Raw genomic sequence first — 23,213 nt, forward strand, 5'->3', positions numbered from 1 at the left:
CTCCTATCTTGAACCCCCACTCAGAGAACTAAGGATATCTAACAACAAAAACAGCATAAACATCTGAATCCGTGTTTTCTTTAAGAAAAACATCAGGAAGAAATAACCACAAACGCTGCTTACAAAGATAGGCGATCACCGTTCTGACTTGGCTACTCGGGGGCTTCCTCTGGTGGGACGACTTCCATCAGCATCTGAAGAAACATGGTGATCGGTTCTAAGAGAAAAACAAGGACGTAAATGCATAGTTAGAAAGACGCAATGTACAAGTCTCCACCTCAGTTACAGCTGCTGTCATCGAACAGCAGTATTTTATCACTCTGTGTAGACTGGGGGTGGGTGACATGTGACCTCTGCTGGCCCCTCCCCTCAGGGCACAGCGATGGTTAGAGTTAGGATGTCTTGGGAGCTGCAGTGGTTCTCTGGAGATGAATTCCCCTTAAAAGAGTAGGGGCCTGCGAGTATTCTGTTGCCACCAAACAGTGTAGTTCTTGAGGAAAAATACAAATGCCTCAACTGTACGTTACTACCATCGGCCAAGAATCAAGTCACTAAGACAGCATTTTGGGTAAAATACAGAGTGTTCATTTTTTTCATTTCCTTAATCTCAACTTTTTACCAGTTCTGTTTTTTTAAGAGAGGAGCTTGGCTAAATTTTCTACTAATGAGAACTGAGACATATTTTGTACTAGGTTCTAACAGTATGATCAAATCCAAGTTCATTTTCAGAGGCATGGGAAGGCATGCTTTTTCTTTGTCCTGATGTCTTCCTGGAAACCCTCGTGGTGCAGTGGTTAAGTGCTATGGCTGCTAACCAAAAAGTCAGCAGTTCAAATCCACCAGGCGCTCCTTGGAAACTCTATGGGGCAGTTCTACTCTGTCCTATAGGGCCGCTATGAGTCGGAATTGATTTGGCGGCAATGGGTTTGGTTTTGAGTTTGGATATCTTTCCTTTCTATAGGAGCGTGCCTGCAGCTTCTCTCCTTTTCAGCTTACTGTTAGATCAGAGTTAAGAGTGGGGAGGGGGAGATGTTTCAGGAAAGGAAAAAAATCCTTGGCGGAAATAGTACAGTCTGAATGTGTTTTTTATTTCACTTTCTTAATCAAAATGAACCATTCTCTTTCTTGGTTATAACAGCACTGTCAGGTAACTGTTGAGATCTGATTTCACAGAGCGGAAAGGCATTCTCAGGCCCACGTGGCTCCATCTAAAAGTTCCGGGTCAGTTTCATTGCCTTCCAGTTGGGTTGGGTTTTGTTCTTTAATTCTATATTATCCCAAAGTTGTATGTATGTAAATGAAAACCACACAGGAGTTCCTGAAGGAATGCCTGTACTCTCCTGTTCAGACAAGCTGAAGGAGAACAGAAGAGGCAGGGTTTTAATCACATTTAGTCAGTCAATATTGACTGGCTGTTATGTGCCAGATACTGTGCTTGATCCAGGATTAAATCATCCACAGCCCAATTCTGCCTTCAAGGAACTCAGTGTAGGGAGAGCAAGGCCAGGACTGTGTGCAGCATGGTGGGGGTGCTCGGGAGGTAGCCCCCTTTTATAAATGGTTTTTCCTGCAGTTGAAGCTGCAGTCTAAGCTAAAGCATTGTGAATATAATACAATTAGGTGTAGTTTGGCATCAGAAGAGAGGCCTGGTGATTGACTTCTGAAAAATCAGTTACTGAGAACTCTTCTGGAGCAGTGTTCTACTCTGACGCACACTGGGTTACCAAGAGGTGCCATCACTGGATGGCAGCCGGTGGTGGTGGTGACCCAGTGATTGCTTTTGAGAAGTGTCTAATATAGTTTTTCTTTAATATAGTTAAACATTTAAACAACAATTGTCCTAGAGTAGATGAGACCTACTGCCTTGGAACAGGAAAGCTGAGGCCGTGTCCCAACCCTCTGGTCCCAACTCTGGCACTCCTTGGGTGTCTTTGGCATGGTGCTGAGTCTCTTAGGTGATGTCTGCTTATGTGTCAAATGAAAACGGTGCTTTCCTGTCTTACTTCCTAGAGTAGTTGGTGGGAACAGAGGAGGCCACAGGCGGGCCCCAGAGATGTCACACTGTGAGACGTGGGTCCCACGTCCTGAAGAGCCGAAACGTGCTAGCTGCGTGAGAGATTCTGTTAGCACAGCCTAGGAGGACCCAGGACTGGTGAGGTGTCAGATGCTGTGCGTGTCTGGGCTTCACCAAAGGCAGGACCGGCACTCGGTTGATACTCACTTGAGATTCTCTGAGCCCATCCAAACTTGTAATAGACGAAGAGGAAGTAAAATATAAGGCCGCTCAGTGTAAATAACGCGCAATAGAGATACTCCCACGCAGGCTCACTGATGATCGGAGCCAACACTAAAAACGCTGAGATTAAAGTCATCAAGATGGGAATGAAAATGGGCACCTGTAAGCAAAGCATAACATCACGGTTTAAGTGCATTCGTTTTCTTTTTGAAAATTCTTGTGATAAAAAGTAGGAAAAACGCAATAGAGGAGTATAATGAGCTCTGGGTACTGCTCACCCAGTCTCAGTTTTTAAATAATATTTTACCACAATAAAAAATGTTCAGTTTTTTTTGGTAGATCTTCATGGTGGGTTATAGTCTGCAGTCAAAAAAAAACTGCAAAAAAAAAATGTTTAGCTGCGTACCCTAGAGACTGCACCACTTTATACTCCCCCTAGCAATGCTCCAGGGTTCCTTCCGGTTTCTCTAAGTCCTCGCCAACACTTCCCGATCTTGGCTGTCCTAGTGGGGGTGAAGTGGTATCCGTGACTGCATTCCCCTACGGACTAGTGTCAGGTGACCATCTTTTCATGTGCTTATTGGCCACTTGTATATCATCTTTGGAGAAATGTCTATTCAAATTCCTTGCCCCTCTTTTGAGTTGTCTTTTTGTTCAGTTGTGGTGGTACATGCTGTATCGTCAATTTTTGATGCATAGTAACCCCACTTAACAAAGTAGAACTGCCCCACAGGGTTTTTTTTAATCTTGAGGGAAGCAGATTGCTAGGTCTTTCTCCTGCCGAGCCGCTGCGTGGGCTAGAACTGTAGCCTAATGCTTTAACCATTGTGTCAATAGGGCTCCTTTGTTCAGCTGCAGTGCTTTATATATTCTGGATATTAAACCTTTACCAGATACATGGTTCCCAAGTATTTTCTCTCAGTGCTGTAGGTTGTCTCTTCACTTGGTTGCTAAAACCCTTCAGTGTACAGTTGTTCCTGTTTTCATTTTAGTGAGGTCTGATTTATTTTTTTTTCTTCTGTTGCTGGTGTTTTTGATGTCATACCTAAGAATCATTGTCAACAAATAACAAGGTCTTGAAGCTTTATCCTTGTGTTTTCTTCTGAGAGTTTTAATTCTTACTATTTAGGCAATTTGAGTTAATTTTCAAATATGGTGTGAAAATTATTCTTTTGCATGTGGCCGTCAAATTGTTTCAGCACCATTTGGTGAAGACACTACTCTTTCCCTACTGAATGGACTTCGCACCCTTGTCGAAAATCAGTTGGTCATAGATGTCTGAATTTATTTCTGGGCTCTCAATCCTATTTCATTGGTCTAGTTACCATGAGTAGGGATTGACTCAATGGCAACTGGGTTTTGGTTTTTATACCAGAACCACGCTACTTTGTCTACTGGAAAATACTACATTTTAGAATCAGTCCTAGTAATCATGTCCTCTATGTGGCTGTACTACCTTAAAAAAAAAAACAAACCCAGTGCTGTCGAGTCGATTCCGACTCATAGTAACTCAATAGGACAGAGTAGAACTGACCCATCTACTTGTTATAAAGTTGTTATAAAGTAAGGTTCACTTACTTCCATTTATTTTCAATGTTCAGGGATTAGTTTTTTCCTTTTTATATTTGTTTCTTAATGTTTTAATTTTTAATCTTTTTCTTACTTGGTTTTCCTTTATTCTTCCATTACTTCATTTTGAGGATAAAAACACGTACACATACATGCATACACACGGTCATCTTCCACTGCCTTTACATAAAAAACCAGCAAATGATACAGAAGACAGCTCTACGCATTGCTTGTTTCCTTTAAAGTGTTCTAGAGATGATGCTGTCATAATACATGAGGTTGATTTTTTTTTTTTTTTTGCTGCTCATAACTGCTACATTTTGTGGCTGTACCATAGGTTTTTCAACCAATTTGCTATTAATTGATATCTGGGTTGTATTGAACCTTTCTTGTGTATATTTCATATTTTTGCCAGTTTCTCTTTGGAACAAGCCAAAAACCAAACCTGTTGACCCTACAGGACAGAGTAGAACTGCCCCACAGTTTCCAAGGAGCACCTGGTGGGTTTAAACTGCCAACCTTTTGATTAGCAACCATAGCTTTTAATCACTGCACCACCTCAAAAGGAGACGGCTGGGTGAAACAGTGAATGTGTATCTCCCTCCACAGGGGTTGTGCTATTTGCATTCCATCAGCAGTGTGTGAGAGGGCTGCTTCCTATAACCTCACCAGTGGAGTGTGTGCTGAGACTTTTCGGTTTCTGCCCATCTGATAAGCAAGAAACGGCACCTCATTGTAATTTTGGTATGCATTCTCTTACTAGAAGTGAAGTTGAGCTTGCTAATTTTTTTTTCATGTTTAAGTGTCATTTGCACCTTTTCTTTGAACCATCTTCTTATATCTTTTGTCCGTTTTTCTTTCAGGTGTTGGTATTTTCCATCTCAATTTTTAGGACTTCTTTATAAAGGATATTTTTTGTGGTATGACTTGAAATTATTTTTCCCAGTGTGTTGCATGTGTGTTTCTAACTTTTTTTTCTTTTTTAAGTGCATAAATTTTTATTTTGTTGTGATTAAGTTTATCAGTTTTTTCCTTTGTCATTTCTGGATTTTAAGTCATAGTTCAGGAAGCTTTTCTCATTCTTGGGTTACAAAAAATGGTGTGGGGGAGGGTGGGGTGAGGAGAAAAGAAGAGATCATGTTAGGAAAGAGTTGTAAACTCCTATTTGTGTTTTTACTGTTAACATGTGTGGAATTTTATATGATGACTTCTTGGCATCTGTGGGGATGATCCTGGAGTTTTCCTCCATACATGCAGGAATTTTATTAATCAATATCCTAATCCTCAGCCACCCTTGCATAGACTTAGTCAGTATGTATTATCTTTTTAATATAATTGAATTCTGTTAATATTTTAAGATGTTTATATCAATATTCATAAGTGAGATTGGTTTATAATTTCCTTTTTTGTGCTATTTTTGTTAAGATTCGTGTTGATGTTATATCCTGTAAAAAAAATAATTTGAAAGTCAATAAAATAAACCCATAGCTAACCTTTAAAAAAGGAGAAAAAGCACAAACACAAATAAGAAATGAAAATGGGGAAATAACTTCCAAAACAAAGTTTTTTAAAAATCCTAAGACTATTTGCATAACATTGTGCACATATATATGAACACCTGGATGAAATGGATAATTGTCTAGGAAAATAAAATTTACCAAAACTGACCCCAGTAGAATTAGAATTCATAGGAAAATTTTTAAAAAATTCTTTATAATCACTAGTATTTACTAATGTTTCAGTATTGTCAGAGCATTGAAAAAGGAAAACTTTTTACAAACCAATTTGATTGCTTATTAGTCATTCATTGACTCATTAGTTCTGCTTTTTTCTAACACCTTAATTTATATTAATTTCTTATTTTAGTTTTATTCTTTTTTGTGTTGCTTGTTAAATGTTTTCACATTTAAAAATGTTTATTGATAAAAGTACTGTGAAATTTCCTCAAAGTACTGTTTAAGCTGTGTCTATAGATTTCATGTCTTATTTTCCTTATTGTTATTTTTATGAATTTGTCATTTCCTTTCCAATTACCCTTGGACAGCAAAGTTTAATTTTCTGTCTTTTACTAACTTCCTGTTTCACTGCATTCTAGACAGAGAATGTGGTTTGTGCTATTCCTAAGTTTTGGGATATCAGGTTTTCTGCAGCATTAAAGATGGTCAGTTTTCTGATGTGTCTCATACACACTTGAAAAGGTATGATCTCTATTGTTGAGGTTCAGTGTTTGATATAAATCTCGAAGATCTGCCTTGGTATGCTTTTTATATCTTTGTTACTTCTGTTGTTTTTCATCGGATTTGCCTTGGACTGAAGGGAGAGGAGGTATTAAAATGTTATATTTAGTGTAGAAACCCTGGTCAGGTAGTGGTTAAGAGCTACGGCTGCCAACCAAGAGGTCAGCAGTTCAAATCCACCAGGCGCTCCTTGGAAACTATGGGGCAGTCCTACTCCGTCCTATAGGGTAGACTATAGGGCACTGGGTTTTTTGGGTTAGTGTTTTTATTTCTCCTATGTTTCCTGTACTTGCTGCTTTGTAAAGATGGTGAATAGATTTTCCCGTTATCTCTTCATTGTGAATTTTAGCCTTCAGCATTACTAAATGGCCTGTCTACCTTTCTCTTGTGTGCTTGTCTGATAAGATCACAAATCCCATTTTCTATGTATTTTCATTTGCCTGGTATTTCTTTGCCTATCCTTTTGTTGTTTAATTTTTCACAGCTTTGTAAACTTGCCTGAGAACTCTTTTTCTTTTAATGGCTGATTTAAGCCTATTTAAACTGAATAAACCAGCTTACTTGTGTAACTATTAAATCTAGTTACTATTTTCTCGTGTTTTATATTTCTAGATCTGAGCATCTTCTGCCTACTCTCAGTCTTGTGCTCTGAAGAGTGACATTCTGTAGGAAAATACTCACTAGGGACCTGTTTCCCTCATTTTAATGGGAAAAATTGTGTTACACAAAACCATAAATTCCCTACCAGTGTCCTCAAATGTAACCGTTATTAGTTGCCATTGAATATATTCTGACACAGTAAAATGCCTTTATGTAAGTAACACGGTGTTACCCAACACATATTACATTAGAAAGTAAACGGCTTTAAAAATTATTTCCTGATGACGAAACACTTAATATGGCCATTTACACATGACCAAACCTGTTGCCATTGAGTCAATTCCAACATGTAATGACTCTATAGGACAGAGAAGAACTGCTCCATAGGGTTTCCAGGGAGCAGCTGGTGGATTTGAACTGCCAGCCTTTTGGTTAGCAGCCTGAGCTCTTAACCGCTGTGCCACCAGGGCTGCTATTAACAAATAGTTGCCTTAAATGTGATGGCATTATCTTCCATCATCTGAGACACACGTACCTTAAACTTTCAATATGCCTACACGTGATTCGGATTTTCTACCAGTTGGATTTGGAACATAAAAATACTTTTTCTCACATGCCTCACAGATGTTTAATTGAAAACGTTGTTTTGCATTTTGGAGATTGAAATATTTTCACATATAAATACCAGCTGGAAATCAGGGTATTGATAGAGTTGGAAATTCTATACAGTTTTTGTGGTATTAAAAACTAATAAGGAAAAAAACCCTAATAAGTGTTCTACCAAGATAATGTTAGCTGGAAAGGTGTTCCGATGGTAATCCCTGTACAGGTCTTTATATACAGGGTCTTTTATTGTGTGATCATTTCTTTTGTCCGCTCTTTTTTTTTTTTTTAATCTTTTGGTATCTATGAAGGCTGTGTTTTTGTTCTGAGTTACCGTTAATAACTAATAGATATAATATTCTTGTCTTTAGCCACTATTGAGTTAACCCTTGACTCATAGCAACCCCATACTCAGTGCAATCAAACTGTTGTGATCCACAGGGTTTTCACTGGCTGATTTTCAGACATAGATCACCAGGTCTTCCCAGTCCATCTTAGTCTGGAAGCTCTGCTGAAACCTGTCTTATGGTATGAAGTGTTACTGATGAAAAGTGATGCCGATATTATTTTCTTTCCTTTATGAGTAAATCTGGGGGCAGGGGGTGACAGGAATGGGACGTGAATGTCCAAAGCATTTTTTAAAGCTTTATAAAAAATTTATTAAAATATTTTTTGCTCATTCTAGCTCGGATATTCTAAGTACATGGTGTGCCTTTGAATATGTTGGTTCAAGCCTGCCTCTCCAACTTCATTTTCAGGATATGTTTCTTGAATTAGTTTCTAGAATTTAATTTTCTTCAGGGATTCCAGTTATACATTTGTTGGATCTTTTTGTCTCCTCTAGTTTTATTTAGTCTCTTATTTTTTGTGTTTGATATTTTTTCTAGTTTCTTTCTGTTCTGTTTCCTGGGATGTTTCTTTGCTCTTGTGTTTTTTCTGGCTTACTCTTTCTTTTTGAAATACATTTTTAAAGTTCTTTGAGCTCTGTCAGCTCTTTTCACATCCTCCTGATAGTCATCTCAACTTTTGGCTTTTCTGTTTCTGAGATATGATGACTTTTGTAGTTTTCTTAATGACTTATTTCATTTTAGAATATTACATTATAGTTTTGATCTACCTTACGGACATTATTTTTATTGTACACCTTCATTGTTTCTTGGTATATTTATCCAGTTCATTTTCCTTAAGAATCTTTGTGGGTTTCATTTTCAATCCATTGCGTTACTCATGTCTGAGTTGAGGTGGACTTCAGTATAGTTTTAGCAGGAAGTACTATAAAAGGAGTAGGGAGTGAACTTTCTTAGCATCACTGCTCATTGCCCTTCCTTCATTGTTACCTTGAAGTACTAACAAAACATGGCTTTTCTTTGTAGCCCCCACTGCATTTCTGAGATCTGCATCCCCAGGTTCCATACTCTTGACCTCAGTGTTCTTGCTGTGTTCAGTGTAGATTTCTATTCCCAGCAGTTGTTTTGTTCCTGTTGTCTTCAATAGTTCTAAATACTTCTGGAAAGGAATTTTTGTGGGGAGTTTCTGGGATCCTTGAGAGGCTAGGCCATTGCAACCCTGTTCTCTCACTTTCACTGGTGGTTCTCAGATCTGCTTACTGAGAATTCCCTCAGAGTGGAGCCCTTTCCTGTTGGAGGAGAATGCTCGTTGGCAATGCTGGGCATGTGGGTCCTGATGTTAGTGGTGCATCCACATACAGTCTGGAGTTTGTAGCAATACCCCATTTCCTACTTTGTTGTTGAAGATGTTGGTTATAGGGTTTTCCCTTTGCTATTTTAGTAGTTCTTCCTGTTTTTATGAGGGATTTTGTACAGATTTTAAAATTTACGCTACTACCATAATTTTGCCTCCTAGATGACCTGACTGAGGTAGAGTTGCTTAACCTCGTAAGCAGGCTGCTCCATGTTTCCGCTGCGTATGGAGATTGATGATAGTCAAAATACAGTGCCAGAAGGACCATTAGACAAATTTCTGGAAAAATACTAAAGCTAAAAAATTATCTTTATTCTTGTCCTACTTACTTAAGCCCTCAGCTTGCCTGCCATTTTCTTCTGTCTGTGCTTGTCTCTTATCATAATAGCACAGTTGCCCAAAAAAAAAAAAAAAAATCTCTAACAAAATAAATTCTACTTCGTTCTCAATTGGCATATAGACTGACACCAGTCTTGCAGGGAGGTGGGAGCAGCCAAACACAGATTGTCAGCTGTGGACTGTCGGTGGTTGCATGCATAGGAATGGGTCTGGGGCCAGAGTTCAGAAAGCCCCCTCACTATGTGAAAAGGGATGTGTGAGAGATGGGAGAACTGTCAAGAGCTGGACATCCTGACTTGTTAAAAACAGGCCACATGTATTCTTGATAGTGTAATAAATTAATAATTAGACTTGGCTAATTGGATCATAAATTATAGTGTGAAATTAAGAATAAACACTGTAAAACATATTCAAGAGAAATCAGGTTGGGAATAGAAAGTATGTCCCTCGTATTTGAAATCGTTACCTCTGTCTAATTCATTTCAATAAACCCAAGCTAGAGCACAGGACATTTTAGGGCAGTGGAACTATTCTGTGTGATAGTGTAATGGCAGACACATGACAGGAAGCATTTTGTTGAAACCCACAGGACTGTACAACACAAGAAGTGAACCCTTGTGTAAATTACGGACTTGAGTTAATAGTAATACATCAGTACTGTTTTATCCTAGAAAGGCAAGACGTTCATAGGAACAACTGTGTGCAAGGGGATGGGGATATGTGGGAACTGTCTGTACTTTCCGCACAATCTTTAAACCTAAAGCTGCTCCAAATAATAGTCTATATAAAAGAAAAGAAACTGAAGCCATTGTGACATCGAAGGCACTGAACCTACCTTGATAGGCCTTTTCAATTCTTTCCTCGTAAACCTCATCACAATGAGTCCTAGAATCGTCATGCCATAAAACAGCCATGCAGCAAAACTGAAGGAATTGACTAGTGAGTTTATGTCACCAGGGATGATGTAAATGGTAGCTATGATACCCTAACAGAAAGAAGAATGAATATTTTAGGTCATTGGTATATAAAGCATTATCCTTATTTCTCCAGAAGACTGAAGAAGCACTTTTTTCTGTGAATAAACTGTATCATGAGAAATTCACCATCTACTCCTTTATATTTGGGGTTAAACCAATGATAGGTGTTCTCTTTGAAAGCTGACAGAAAGGACTTGAAAATTTTGTGAATCTTTGAAGTGATTTTAAGCAGGAAGAACACTTTTTTAAAACTATATATGTTTGTTTTTATATATAGTTTATGTATCTCTTCGTATACTGTACACAGACACACATAGCATCAACTTCCTAGTTACAAATTTTTCTTCCAGAGTTTCCATCACAGGAAAGGGCCCTGGTCTATGAAACTCAGGCTCAACTCTCTAGGTCTGGTCTTGACCTACACTAGTTACATGACCTAGACAGGTATTTCCACTCTCAGGATCTGTTTCCTCATCTTCAGGTGAAGCAGATTGACAGATTAGTGGTTCTCCACTTAGTTCCCTGAGACTAGGGCTGTGGCTGGCCCCTCAGCACCCAGGACAGTTTAACACAACCAAGGACTGTCCTACCCCGAGAGACTTCTGTTAGATGTCAGAGAGCCTTTACAACACAAGGAGCCACAAGTTCCACGTCATTGGACCATCATGGGAAGCTGTTAATCAGTACCCACCTTGTAAAATGCCTTATTCTCCGTCGAGTCTTTAAATTAGCAGGTTTGTCACCAGTGACAGACAGATGTATGTGTAAGAAGTACAAAGGATACAATCTTGGAAGGGTCTTAACAGTGTCTTTAACAGATACATTCAGAACAAGGAAGCAGAGGTCAGATAAATTGTTGAATTTTCTTGGATGTTTTTATGTCTATTTCACCTTGAGGAAACTTACTTGAAAACCATGGGGCTTAGCAATATGGGCCTACTTCACCTTCTAAACTGAGGCGTCCTCTACCCTTAGGGAGAATATTTTCATGGTGAATTCATACTCACATGAAAGATGATGGCGGGGGCTGGAGTTAGGCGCTTGACACTAATGTAAGAGAGCACTTTCAGCATATGACCCTCCCGGCCTGCAACGTAAATGAGCCTGGAAAAGAAGGAATATGGACATCAGCTTTGGGAACTTCCCTAACGAGGCTGCAGAGGAAGGAACTGAGCATGAGCCTGGTTCATCTCCAGGTGAGTCTGGCTGGAGGGGAGTGGGTTCGGGAGAAGTGAAGTGAGGAGTTAAATGCATCTGAGAGGAATGTATCCTGATGCCAGGAAGTCACCAAAGCCAGGAGAGGGTGGGAATGGTTTGGGGAGGTCTTTTCTAGAAGGAGATACTCATCTGAGTCCTAAAAGTTAGGCAAGAAACAAACATGAAAATTAGTCCAGGGGCAGTGTTTCTCCAGGGGCACATGGCAACAAACGTATCTTGCACTTCCAAAATCCAAGCTGCGCAGAATTTTAGTATTAAAAAAAATTCAAGCAAATAAGGGGTGATGCACATAAATGGCATAGTTCTCCCCAAAAAACTGGTAATTCAGCAGTCTAAAAGACAACATTTAAAATGTCAGAAATAGGAAAGAACAAAGAGCTAAACAATTTCCTTTAAAAAGTTACTGTAATTAAAAATGGATGCAAGTGAAAAAATGTTAGAAGCGTGCAGAGGTGGAAAATGGAGATGGAAAATTAGGAAACAGAGACTCAAATACATTGAAGGAGACAGATTCAGAAAAGAGCAGAGCTTTACAGGATTGAAACATGGTGAGCCTTCACGTTGAACCCAGTTCTACACAAGATTGATAAAAAAAAAATACCCAGATACAAGCATTGTAATGGGAGGAAAACATCAGAAAATCTTAAGGATTACTGAACTTAGGAAATTATAGAATTGGAACAGTTACAACAATAGCAGATGTCTCATGAGATTTCTTCAAAGTGATGAGAGTAACCGATTTTCAGATTGAAATTCTAGGTAGCTAAACTACCATTCAAGATTACAGGCAAAATAAATACTCAGATAAACAGTGACTGAGACATATACTATCCAGTCCTCATTGAAAACTATTGAAGAATCTGCTCTAGCAGACGCACTGAACTCGGAGCTAATTGCAAGAAGCAACTACAAGGGAAAAGCAGTAATGTTGGTATGTATAAAAAGTAGATCTTTTTTTGGTAATGAAATTTTTGGCGGGGGGGATAGGTTTATAAACAAGGTGTAACTAATATACTAGACAATATGAAAAACGAAAGCCCTTCCAAGAAAAAAAAAAAAAAACCTGTTGCCACCGCGATGAATCTGACTCATAGTGACCCTAAAGGACAGGGTAGAACTGCCCCATAGGGTTTCCTAAGAGCACCTGGCAGATTTAAACTGCCAACCTTTTTTGGTTGGCAGCTGTAGCTCTTATCCACCATGCCAGCGGGGTTTCACCTTACAAGAGACTGAGGCGAATTGAGCTACTGATAGATTGTTTACATGTGGATTTTTAAGAGTATCACTAAAAAAAATAGAAATACAATATCCAACTCAGCTGAGGAAAAAAGATCAAGAAAATTTTATGGATATAATCAGGATAAGATTTTCAAAAAGCCAAGAAATCACAAAGTAAATGTTTGAAATCAATCCAACAGTATCAGTAATCACATTAAATATGAACAGATTAAACTTGTCTGACCAGAGACTCTCAGGTTGGATTTATTCAGAGAGAGACAATACAAAGCCCAATGACACTGAAAGGTTGAAGATAAAAGGGATGAGACGTATTACAAAAAACGGCAGCCTAAAGACAGCTGATGTACCAATATCAACTTCAGACAAAGTAGAAGGGAAGGCAACAAAAAGAGTTCTACTGAAAAAAGGAACAGTCTACTGAAAGGATTTTTTTTTTCAAAAAAGTCCTTGAAAACAGAAGGCAAAACCTGACAAATCCAGTAGTAGAGTGAGAGATTTGAACAGTATAAGCTTGGTATAAAAATGTAGAAGCAATTTCAGAATACACATTTTCAAGTCCGTAGGAAACAAAAATTGCAGTAAGCAAACAGGAAATCTTAAAAATGCCAAAGAGTTGATAATATAAAGACCATATACTCTGACTACAGTGCAATAAAATCAGAAGTCAGGAATACAAAGGCCAAAAGGCCCATCTATTCAGAATTATACATTTGAACTTTAAAATGTCACAGACGTGTTAATTCCCAGGAGTCAGTGAAATGGGGAAAGGAAGATGATAGGTGCAAGATGATGTGAATTCACTCATTAAATTTCATCAATTCTCTACGAATATGTAATTTCCATGCAGTCAAAATGCAAACGGGACTTAAGGAACTTAACAAAGTTAGTGTAATTGCAACTGGAATGCTAAACATGTAAGGAAAATTAACAGAGGAGCTCTGTTACTACCAGATTTTAAATTATTGAAGCTGTAAAATCCTTAAGTATGATAATGGCACAAGAAAAGACATACCAGTTGAAACAAAATGAACCAAGTGGATATGATAATGATGGCTTTCAAACCAGCAGGGGAAGGAATGGATTATTCGATAAATAATACTGGGACAACAGAGATTTGGAAAAAGAAAGTGGATGTATGCCTCATATTAAAATACATCCAGATTGATCAGAGTTAAAATGCACTAGAAAGAAACATAAGTGACTATATAATCTTGGAGGAAGATTTGTCTATGTGAAATAAAAAACTGAGAAACCAGTTAGGAAAAATCATATTTCACCCCCATAAAAATTAAGTACAGCATAAGTCACTGTAGTACAAGTCCCTCACCAATCCCCAAACTGGACATGTTTGGAAATACACAAAATTAATGCAAAACAGACCATATACCTAAATGTAAGAGCCAAACCTATAAAACTTATTGGAGAAAATAGATACAACAAGAAAAGCATGATCCATAAAGAAAATTGGTGAACCAAACTTTGCCAAAGTTAAAAGTTTTGGTGCTTCAAAAACATTAAGAAAAAGGCCCCAGATAAGTAAAGCATTATTGAAAAAGAACAAAGTGAGAGGTCTTACACTACCTGGTTTTAAAATATATCATATGGCCACAGTAGTCAAAACAGCCTCGCACTGGTACAGCAACAGATACATAGACCAATGGAATGGAGTTGAGAATCCAGACAAATCCATCCACATATGAGCAGCTGATATTTGAGAAAGCCCCAAAGTCAGTTGAATGGGGAAAAAAACAGTCTCTAACGAATGGTGCTGGCATAACTGGATATCCGTCAGCAAAAAAACAAGACCCATATCTCGCACCAGGCACAAAAACTAAGTCAAAATGGATCAAAGACCTAAATATAAAATCTAAAACAATAAAGATCATGGAAGATAAAATAGAGACAAGGAAAGCTAGGAGCCCTAATACATGGCATAAACAGTATATAAAACATTACTAACAATGCAGAAACACCAGAAGAGAAACTAGATAACTGGAAGCTTCTAAAAATCAAAACACCTATGCTCATCCAAAGACTTCACCAAAAGAGTAAAAAGATTACCTACAGACTGGGAAAAAGTTTTTAGCTATGACATTTCCGATCAGCACCTGATCTCTAAAATCTACATGATACTGCAAAAACTCAACTGCAAAAAGACAACCCAATGAAAAAAGTGGGCAAAGGATATGAACAGACACTTCACTAAAAAAGACATTCAGGTAGCTAACAGATACATGAGGAAATGCTCATGATCGTTAGCCATTAGAGAAATGCAAATCAAAAGTACAATGAGATTCCATCTCCAACAAGGCTGGCATTAATCCAAAAAACACAAAAGAGTAAATGTTGGAAAGGTTGTGGAGAGACTGGAGCACTTACACAATGCTGGTGGGAATGTAAAATGGTACAGCCATTTTGGAAATAGATTTGGTGCTTCCTTAAAAAGCTAGAAATAGGACTACCGTAAGATCCAGCAATCCCACTCCTTGGGATATATCCTAGAGAAATGAGAGCCTTTATACAAATAGATATATGCACACCCATGTTTATTGCAGCACTGTTTACAATAGCAAAAAGATGGAAGCAACCAAGGTGCCCATCAATGAGTGAATGGATGAATTATGGTATATTCACAATGGAATACTACACATTGATAAAGAACAATGATGAATTGGTGAAACATTTCATAACATGGAGGAACCTGGAAGGCATTATGCTGAAAGAAATTACTTGCAAACGGACAAATACTGTATAAGACCACGCTATTACAAGAACTCAAATAGTTTAAACAGAAAAGAAAATATTCTTTGATGGCTATGGGAGTGGGGAGGGAGGAAGGGAGATGGGTATTTGCTAATTAGATGGTAGACAAGAACTATTTTAGGTAAAGGGAAAGACAACACAATATAGGAGAGGCCAGCACAAGAACTGAAGAAATAGTTTAAACAGAAAATACTCTTTGATGGTTATGGGAGTGGGGAGGGAGGAAGGGAGAAGTGTATTTGCTAATTAGATGGTAGACAAGGACTATTTTAGGTGAAGGGAAAGACAACACACAATATAGGAGAGGTCAACACAACTGAACTAAACCAAAACCAAAGAAGTTTCCTGAATAAATTGAATGCTTCAGAGGCTATAGTAGCAGAGGCGGGGTCTGGTGACCATGGTTTCAGGGAACATCTAGGTCAATTGGTATAATAAAATGTATTAAGAAAACATTCTGCATCCCACTTTGGTGAGTGGTGTCTGGGGTCTTAAATGCTAGGAAGTGGCCATCTAAGATGCATCAATTGGTCTCAACCCACCCGGAGCAAAGTAGAAGAACACCAAAGACAATTATGAGCTCAAGAGACAGACAGGGCCGCATAAATCAGACTATGTCAGCCTGAAGCCAGAGGAACTAGATGGTGTCCAGCTACAACTGATGACTGCCCTGACAAGGAACACAACAGAGAATCCCTGATGGAGCAGGAGAGCAGTGGGATGCAGACCTCAAATTCTCATAAAAAGTCCAGACTTAATGGTCTGACAGACTAGAGGGACCCCAGAGGTCATGGTCCCCAGACCTGTTATAGCCCAAGACTAGAAGCGTTACCAAAACCAACTCTTCAGACAGGGATTGGACTGGACTATAAGAAAATGATATGATGAGGAGTGAGCTCCTTGGCTCAAGTAGGCACATGAGTCTGTATGGGCAGCTCCTATTTAAAGGGGACATGAGAAGGAAGAGGGGGATAGAGGCTGGCGGAATGGACATGGGGAATACAGGGTGCAGAGGAGTGTGCAGTCTCATTAAGGGGAGAGCAACTAGGAGTACATAGCAAGGTGTATATAAATTTTTGTATGAGAGACTCACTTGTAACCTTTCACATAAGGCACAATAAAAAAAAATTAGGAAAATGAAAGAGTATTCTGGGAAGATGGTGGCATAAACGGACCAATGTTCTGACCCTTCCCCACAAATACAACAAGAAATACATTAAAGAAATAATGCTCAGCTTTGAGAAACTCTGAATTGTGAAGCAGAGGAAAGCAGCAGGGAATTGCAGACAGGCAGGAATCAGTGAATTAACAAGTTGCATATGGTAGGAAAATCTTTTCCCACCATCCTTGCTCCTCCCCCCAGACACACAGGCCACCAGCTGCTGTGAACTGTGGTAGTGGCCCCAGAAAAAAAGCCTGTTTACCTAATCACCACAGCCCCTGCCTGTGCAAAGAGACAGGATCCCAAGCTTCCGCCCTAAAATCAACAAAGTAGACCTCTCCAGGGGTCCATTTGGAGTGTGCCAGTACCTCCCCCACCTGGACACTGTTGGCTGCAAGTCTGCTACTTGCTAATTGCTACAGAAAGCTCATGCATTGGATTCTGCTCCCACAGTAAACACGCAACCAGCCTCCCTGCACACCCCATAGCTCAGGCCTCTGAAGCCAACAAGACAGACCTCTTGGGAAGTCAGTTCAGGTCTGTCTGCTCCCCCTTTTGGTTGGTGCTGTGGACTGCTGACCAGCTGCTGTGTGCTAAGCAGCAGGCATCTTTAGTGGAGGATACACCCACAGTCAACATAGGGAGGGCTCTGATAGCAACAAGGCTGAAGGTCCATTTTGAGCATTAACAGGACCTAACCTACAAGGACACTGTCACCTGCAAGCCTGTGGTGAGTTGCTACAGAAGGTGCCTGCAGTGGAGTCTGCTCCCCTAGTCAGTACCTGCCTCCCTGTGTTTCCCATAGCTCTGGTCTCTGAAACCAATGGGACAAACCTTCCTGGGGGTCAAGTAGGGTTAGTCTGCCCCTTCTTCTCGAGGCACTGAGGACTGCTCACTGAGGCTGCTGTGTGCTAGGAAGCAGGATCCTTGAGTGGAGGCTGCACTCACAGCCAACTATCTGCCAGGGGAACTCTGATAGCAACAAGGCAGACCACCATGGGGATCTGACCAGAGTGTGACACCCTCTCCTGCACTTGGTAGTTGTTGATTGCCAGGCTGTTGCAAAAGTCCCACACAGTGGAGTCAGCATTCTACCTGCCTCTCTGTTCGCTCCATAGCTCAGGCCTCTGAAACTAACAGGACAGACCTCCCTGGGGGACAGTTTGGGTCTGCATGCTCAACTTTCTGGTCAGTGCTGAAGACTGCTAAGGTGCCGTGTGCTAGCAAGCGGGTATCTTGAGTGGAGGCTACACCCACAGCTAGTGTACTGTGGGGTGGGCTCTGATAGCAGCAAGGGAGACTTCCCTGGTGGTCTGTTTAGAGTATAACTACCCCGTCCTACAACCAGTAACTGTCGGCTGCTAGACTGATAGGCACTCCTACAGAAGGTTCCCTACAGTGGAGTCAGGAGGTGGGTACCAAAGTGGAGACTGCTCCCCCAACCACTGTAGACCTCATGTTAGATGACAAAGCAAGTCTCCATAAGTTTTAAAGATGGAAATCATACAAAGTATTTTCTCTGATTACAACAGAGCAAAGCTAGAAATCAGTAACAGGAAAAGAATTGGAAAATACACAAACGTGGAAATTAAACAGTACATAATTAAACTACCAGTGGGTCAAGAAGAAATCAGATGAAAAATCACAAATGTCTTAGAGTCAAATGAAAATGAAAGGTCAACATACCAAAACTTATGGGATGAGGCGAAGGCAGTATTTGGAAGGAAACTTACAGCAATAAATGCCTACATGAAAAAAGATCTCAAATTAACAGAAGAGCTCACGCTAAGAGCCTAATTCCAGGAACCAGAAAGAGAAGAGCAAACTAAGCCTAAATGTACCAGAAGAAAAAAAATAAAGGTCAGAGCAGAAATAAATAATAAGAGAAAAACAATAGAATCAATAAAACCAGAAGTCAGTTCTTCAGAAAGATCAAATGGACAAACATATAGCTAGACTGATTAAAAAAAAGTGAGAGAAGGATACAAATAACCAAAATAAGAAACGATTAAAGAGGGAACATTACAACTGACTGATAGAAATAAGGAGAATTATGACAATATTACAAACAAATATATGGCAACAAACTGGCTAACCTAGATGAAATGGACAAATTCCTAGAAGCACATAACCTACCCAGACTGACTCAGGAGGAAATAGAAAGTCTCAACATACACATAACAAGTGAAGAGATTGAATGAGTGGCCAAAAACCTCCCAAGAAAAAGAAGTCCTGGGCCAAATGGCTTAACTGGGGAATTCTACCAAATATTTAGAAAAGAATTGACATCAGTACTGTTTAAACTCTTCCAAAAGACAGAGAAACAAGAAATACTCCCTAATTCATTCTATGAAGGAACCATAACCCTGATATCAAATCCAAAGACACCACAAGAAAACTACAGACCAATATCTCTCATGAATATAGATGCAAAAATTCTAAAAAAAACTAGCAAACAGTATCCAACAACATATTAAAACAGTTATACACCATGATGAAGTGGGATTTATTCCAGAAATGCAGGGATAGTTCAACATTAGAAAATGGATCAATGTAGATTGATCAATAGAGCAAAGGTAAAGAAACACGTGATGATCTCTATGGATGCAGAAGAAGCATTTGATAAAATCCAATAATACCCTTTCTTTATGGAAACCCTACAGAAGACTGGAATAGAAGGGGAATGTCTCTGTATGATTCAGGAGATACCTGAAGTCAGCAGCCAACATTATACTTAATGGAGAAAGACTGAGAACGTTCCCTTTGAAATCAGGAACAAGACAAAAGTGCCCACTCTCACCACTTCTATTCAATATTGTATTAGAAGTCCTAGCCAGAGCAATAAGACAAGAAAAAGAAATAGAAGTTATCCAGATTGGAAAAGGAAATGTACAATTATTTGTGATTATATATAGAAAATCCCAGAAAGTCCATGAGAAAACTTCTAGAGCAAATAGAGGAATTTAGCAATATTGCAGGGTACAAGGTCAACAAACAAAAGTCAGTTGGGCTTCTATACACCAGCAATGAAAAATCTGAAAGGGAAATTAGGGAAACAATTCCATTTACAATAGCATCTAAGAAAATAAAATAATAAATCTAGCCAGAGATGTGAAAAACTTATACAATGAAAACTATAAAATACTGCTGAAAGAGATGAAAGAAGGCTTAAATAAATGGAAAGATGTTCCATGTTCTTGGATTGGAATACTTAATGTTGTTAAGGTGTCAGTACTACCCAAAGCAATCTATAGATTGAACACGATCTTGATAAGAATTCCAACAGCCTTCTTTACAGAAATAGAAAAATCAATCCTCAACTTTATATGGAATGGCAAGAGGCCTGGAATGGCTAAAGCAGTGTTGAGAGAGAAGAACTCACACTTCTTGACTTTAAAACATACTCCTGTATTTTTATGCAAATAATGTGTGTTCTCTGCATTTGTTTGCTGGCTGTGCCCCCCTCCTGGGAGGCACTTTCACAAGTTCCACCCTGCCAGTAAACTCCACATATTGCTGTAAAAAAAAATTAGCATAGCGTGCTTACAAAAATACCTTGCAGGGGGCTGGCAAACAAACACAGAAGGTGCGCGTTATTTGAGTAAAAACTATGCATATAGCCATAATAATCAAAGCAGTCTAGTACTGCTAAAACAGTAGACACATGGACTAATAGAATTGAGAGTCCAGAAATACACCCACACATCTATGGTCAACTTATTTTTGACAAGAGTGCTAAGTACATTCTACGGGAAGAAAAGTCTCTTTAATAAATGGTGCTGGGAAAATTGGATTTCCACATGCAGAAAGATGAAACTGGATCCATGCCTCATATCATACACAAAAACAAATTCAAAATGGAATAAGGACCTAAATGTGCAAACTAAAACCATAAAATTCTTAGAAGGAAAAGCAAGGACGACACTGTCAAGCATAGCTTTTGACAATGGATTATCTAATATAACAAAAGCACAAACAGCAAAAGACAAAATAAATGGACCTCATAAAATTTTAAACTTTTGTTCATCAAAAGATTTTACCAAAAAGTGAAAAGACAAGCTACTGACTGGAAGAATATCTTCGGAAACCATATATCTGACAAGAATCTATATATAAAAGTTAAACTTAACAACAAAAAGACAACACAATCATAGAATGGGCAAAGGGCTCGAATAGATATTTCACCAAAGATGACATTCAAATGGCCACAAAATGCATGAAAAGATGCTCACCGTCATTAGCCATAAGAGGGAATGCAAATCAAAACCGCAATGAGATATCACTTCACTCCCATTAGAATGGCTAAGATTAAAAAAAAAAGAAAATAGTGAATGTTGGTGAGGATGTGAGGAAGTTGGAACCCTTACTCATCACTGGTGGGAATGCAAATGGTATACCTGTTGTGGAAAATAGTATGGCAGTTCCTCAAAAAACTAAAAATAGAGATACTATATGACCCAACAATTGCACTCCTAGGGAAATACCCAAAAGACTTGAAAGCAGAGACTAAAAACAGAGACTTGTACACCAATGTTCACTGCAGCATTATTCACAATAGCCAAAATGTGGAAACTGCCTAAATGCCCATCAAGAGATGAATGGATAAACAAAATGTGGTACATACATACAATGAAATACTACTCAGCCAGTAGGAGAAATAAAGCCTTAATACATGCTACCAATATGGATGGATCTAGAAGACATTATGCTGAGTGAAATAATTGCAAAAAGACAAATACTGAATGAATAGAAGACCATGTTTATTAGTGGTTACTAGGGCCTGAAGGAGAGAGGAGGGGTTAACGGTGATGGAAATATCACATTGATTAAAGGTAGGGCTGCACAGCTGATCATTGTAATTTTTGTCAATAAGTCATACACCTGTAAAAACTGAACTGGCAAAAGTGTGATAGATACATTTACAACAGTGACCAAAAAAAAAAAAAAAACAAGAGTAGCTCCTGAGGCTGCTTGTGTACAACCGAAAACCTCATGGGCTTTGGTTCCTTGGCTTAGAGGTTTAAGGTCATGGTTTCATGGGACATCCCAGTTAATTGGCCTAATAACATGTTTAATGTTTCTGTTCACTGTGCCTGGGGTCTTAAAAGCTTACAAGCTGCCATCCAGGGCACAACAATTGGTCTCTATTTACCTGGTGTAACAAAGGAGAGGCAGGAATAGGAGAAGGATATGGAATATGTGGCCATTTGCCTCCATAAACAACTGCCTCCTTTGCGATGAGACCAGAACAACTGGATAGTGTCCAGCTACCATTACTGAACATTTTTATCGATTCTATAGCAAAATCCTGATCAAAAGGGGGAAAATGCAGAACAGAATTTCAAATTCTTGTGTACCTCAGACTTCCTGGAGCCGCAAAGGTTGGATGAACTCCTGAAACGATTGCCCTGAGACAATCTTTAAACCTTAAACCAAAAATATTCCCCGAAGTCTTAAAACCAAATGATAGCTTACCGAGTAAAAAATGTCTGCCTTGAGCATTTTGCTCTTTTAAGGACTATGTATATGGGATCAAAATGACAACAGGAATTCAAAAGATAGATAGGAACCTTAGGGGACAGTTAGTTTATATTAATGGTAGACTGGAACACATACTCATTGCTTGTAGAAATTGAAATAGTACAGCCACGTAGAAAATAATTTCACAGTTTTGAATAAAGTTAATCATTACTCTATGTCCTAGCGATTGTATTCGTAGGAACTGATCCAAGAGAAATGAAAACTTGTGTCCACATGAAGACATACGCATGAATGTTCATAGTAGCATTACTCATAATAGCCAAAACTGCAATCAACATGTCTAGCTGGTGAATGGATAAGGAAAATATGGTAGACCCATACAATGGAACACTGTTCAGCAATCAAAAGGGGTGAGATGACATGTGGTATAACATAGATGAACCTTAAATATATTATGCTGAGTGAAGAAGCTAAAAGCAAAAGACTACATACAGTGCCATTCCATTCATGTAAAAGGTCTAGAAGAGGTAAATGTACAGAGACAGAAAGCAGATTAGTGTTTGCCCAGGGCTGGGGGTGGACGTGGAGATTAACTGTAAATGGGCAGGAAGGCAAATTTTTTTGTTATGTAGAGTTTACCACAATAAAATTAAAAAATACATATGTCTGCTACTATGGGAGCCCAAGTGGTGCAGTGGTTAAGAGCTCAGCTGCTAACCAAAAGTCAGCAGTTTGAATCCACCAGCCACTCCTTGGAAACCCTATGGGGCAGTTTTACTCTGTCCTGTAGGTCACTATGGGTCGGAATCAGCTCGACGGCAACAGGTTTATGCTACTATGAACACATATGTTATAAACAAAAAACCCCAACTAGTTGCTGTTGAGTCAGTTTTGACTCAAGGTGACCCCATGTGTGTCAGAGTAGAATTGTGCTCCACAGGGTTTTCAGTGGCTGATTTTTTGGAAGCAGATCACCAGGCCCTTCTTCTGAGGTACCTTTGGGTGACTCAAACCTCCATACTTTCGGTTTGCAGCTGAGGGCATTAAACATTTGCACTACCCAGGGGCTCCCGAAGATTCGAGGCCAG

The 23,213-nt window shown here is 39.1% G+C and overlaps 1 protein-coding gene across 1 annotated transcript in view; it reads right to left on the bottom strand.

Annotated features, from left to right (window-relative positions):
- The window catches only part of SLC7A9 (solute carrier family 7 member 9), a 42,185-nt gene that overhangs the window by 4,310 nt on the left and 14,662 nt on the right, over nucleotides 1–23,213 (bottom strand). The window contains exons 9-12 of the mRNA XM_049864128.1: nucleotides 11,270–11,366; nucleotides 10,121–10,270; nucleotides 2,222–2,396; nucleotides 124–217 (exon numbers count right to left, since the gene is read on the bottom strand). Coding sequence (XP_049720085.1) covers nucleotides 153–217; nucleotides 2,222–2,396; nucleotides 10,121–10,270; nucleotides 11,270–11,366 — 487 coding nt within the window. The 3' untranslated portion in view covers nucleotides 124–152. The remainder of the gene's footprint in view (nucleotides 1–123; nucleotides 218–2,221; nucleotides 2,397–10,120; nucleotides 10,271–11,269; nucleotides 11,367–23,213) is intronic.

The sequence above is a fragment of the Elephas maximus genome, chromosome 21 (genome assembly GCF_024166365.1).
Source record: "Elephas maximus indicus isolate mEleMax1 chromosome 21, mEleMax1 primary haplotype, whole genome shotgun sequence".
In the NCBI taxonomy this organism is placed as follows: domain Eukaryota; kingdom Metazoa; phylum Chordata; class Mammalia; order Proboscidea; family Elephantidae; genus Elephas; species Elephas maximus.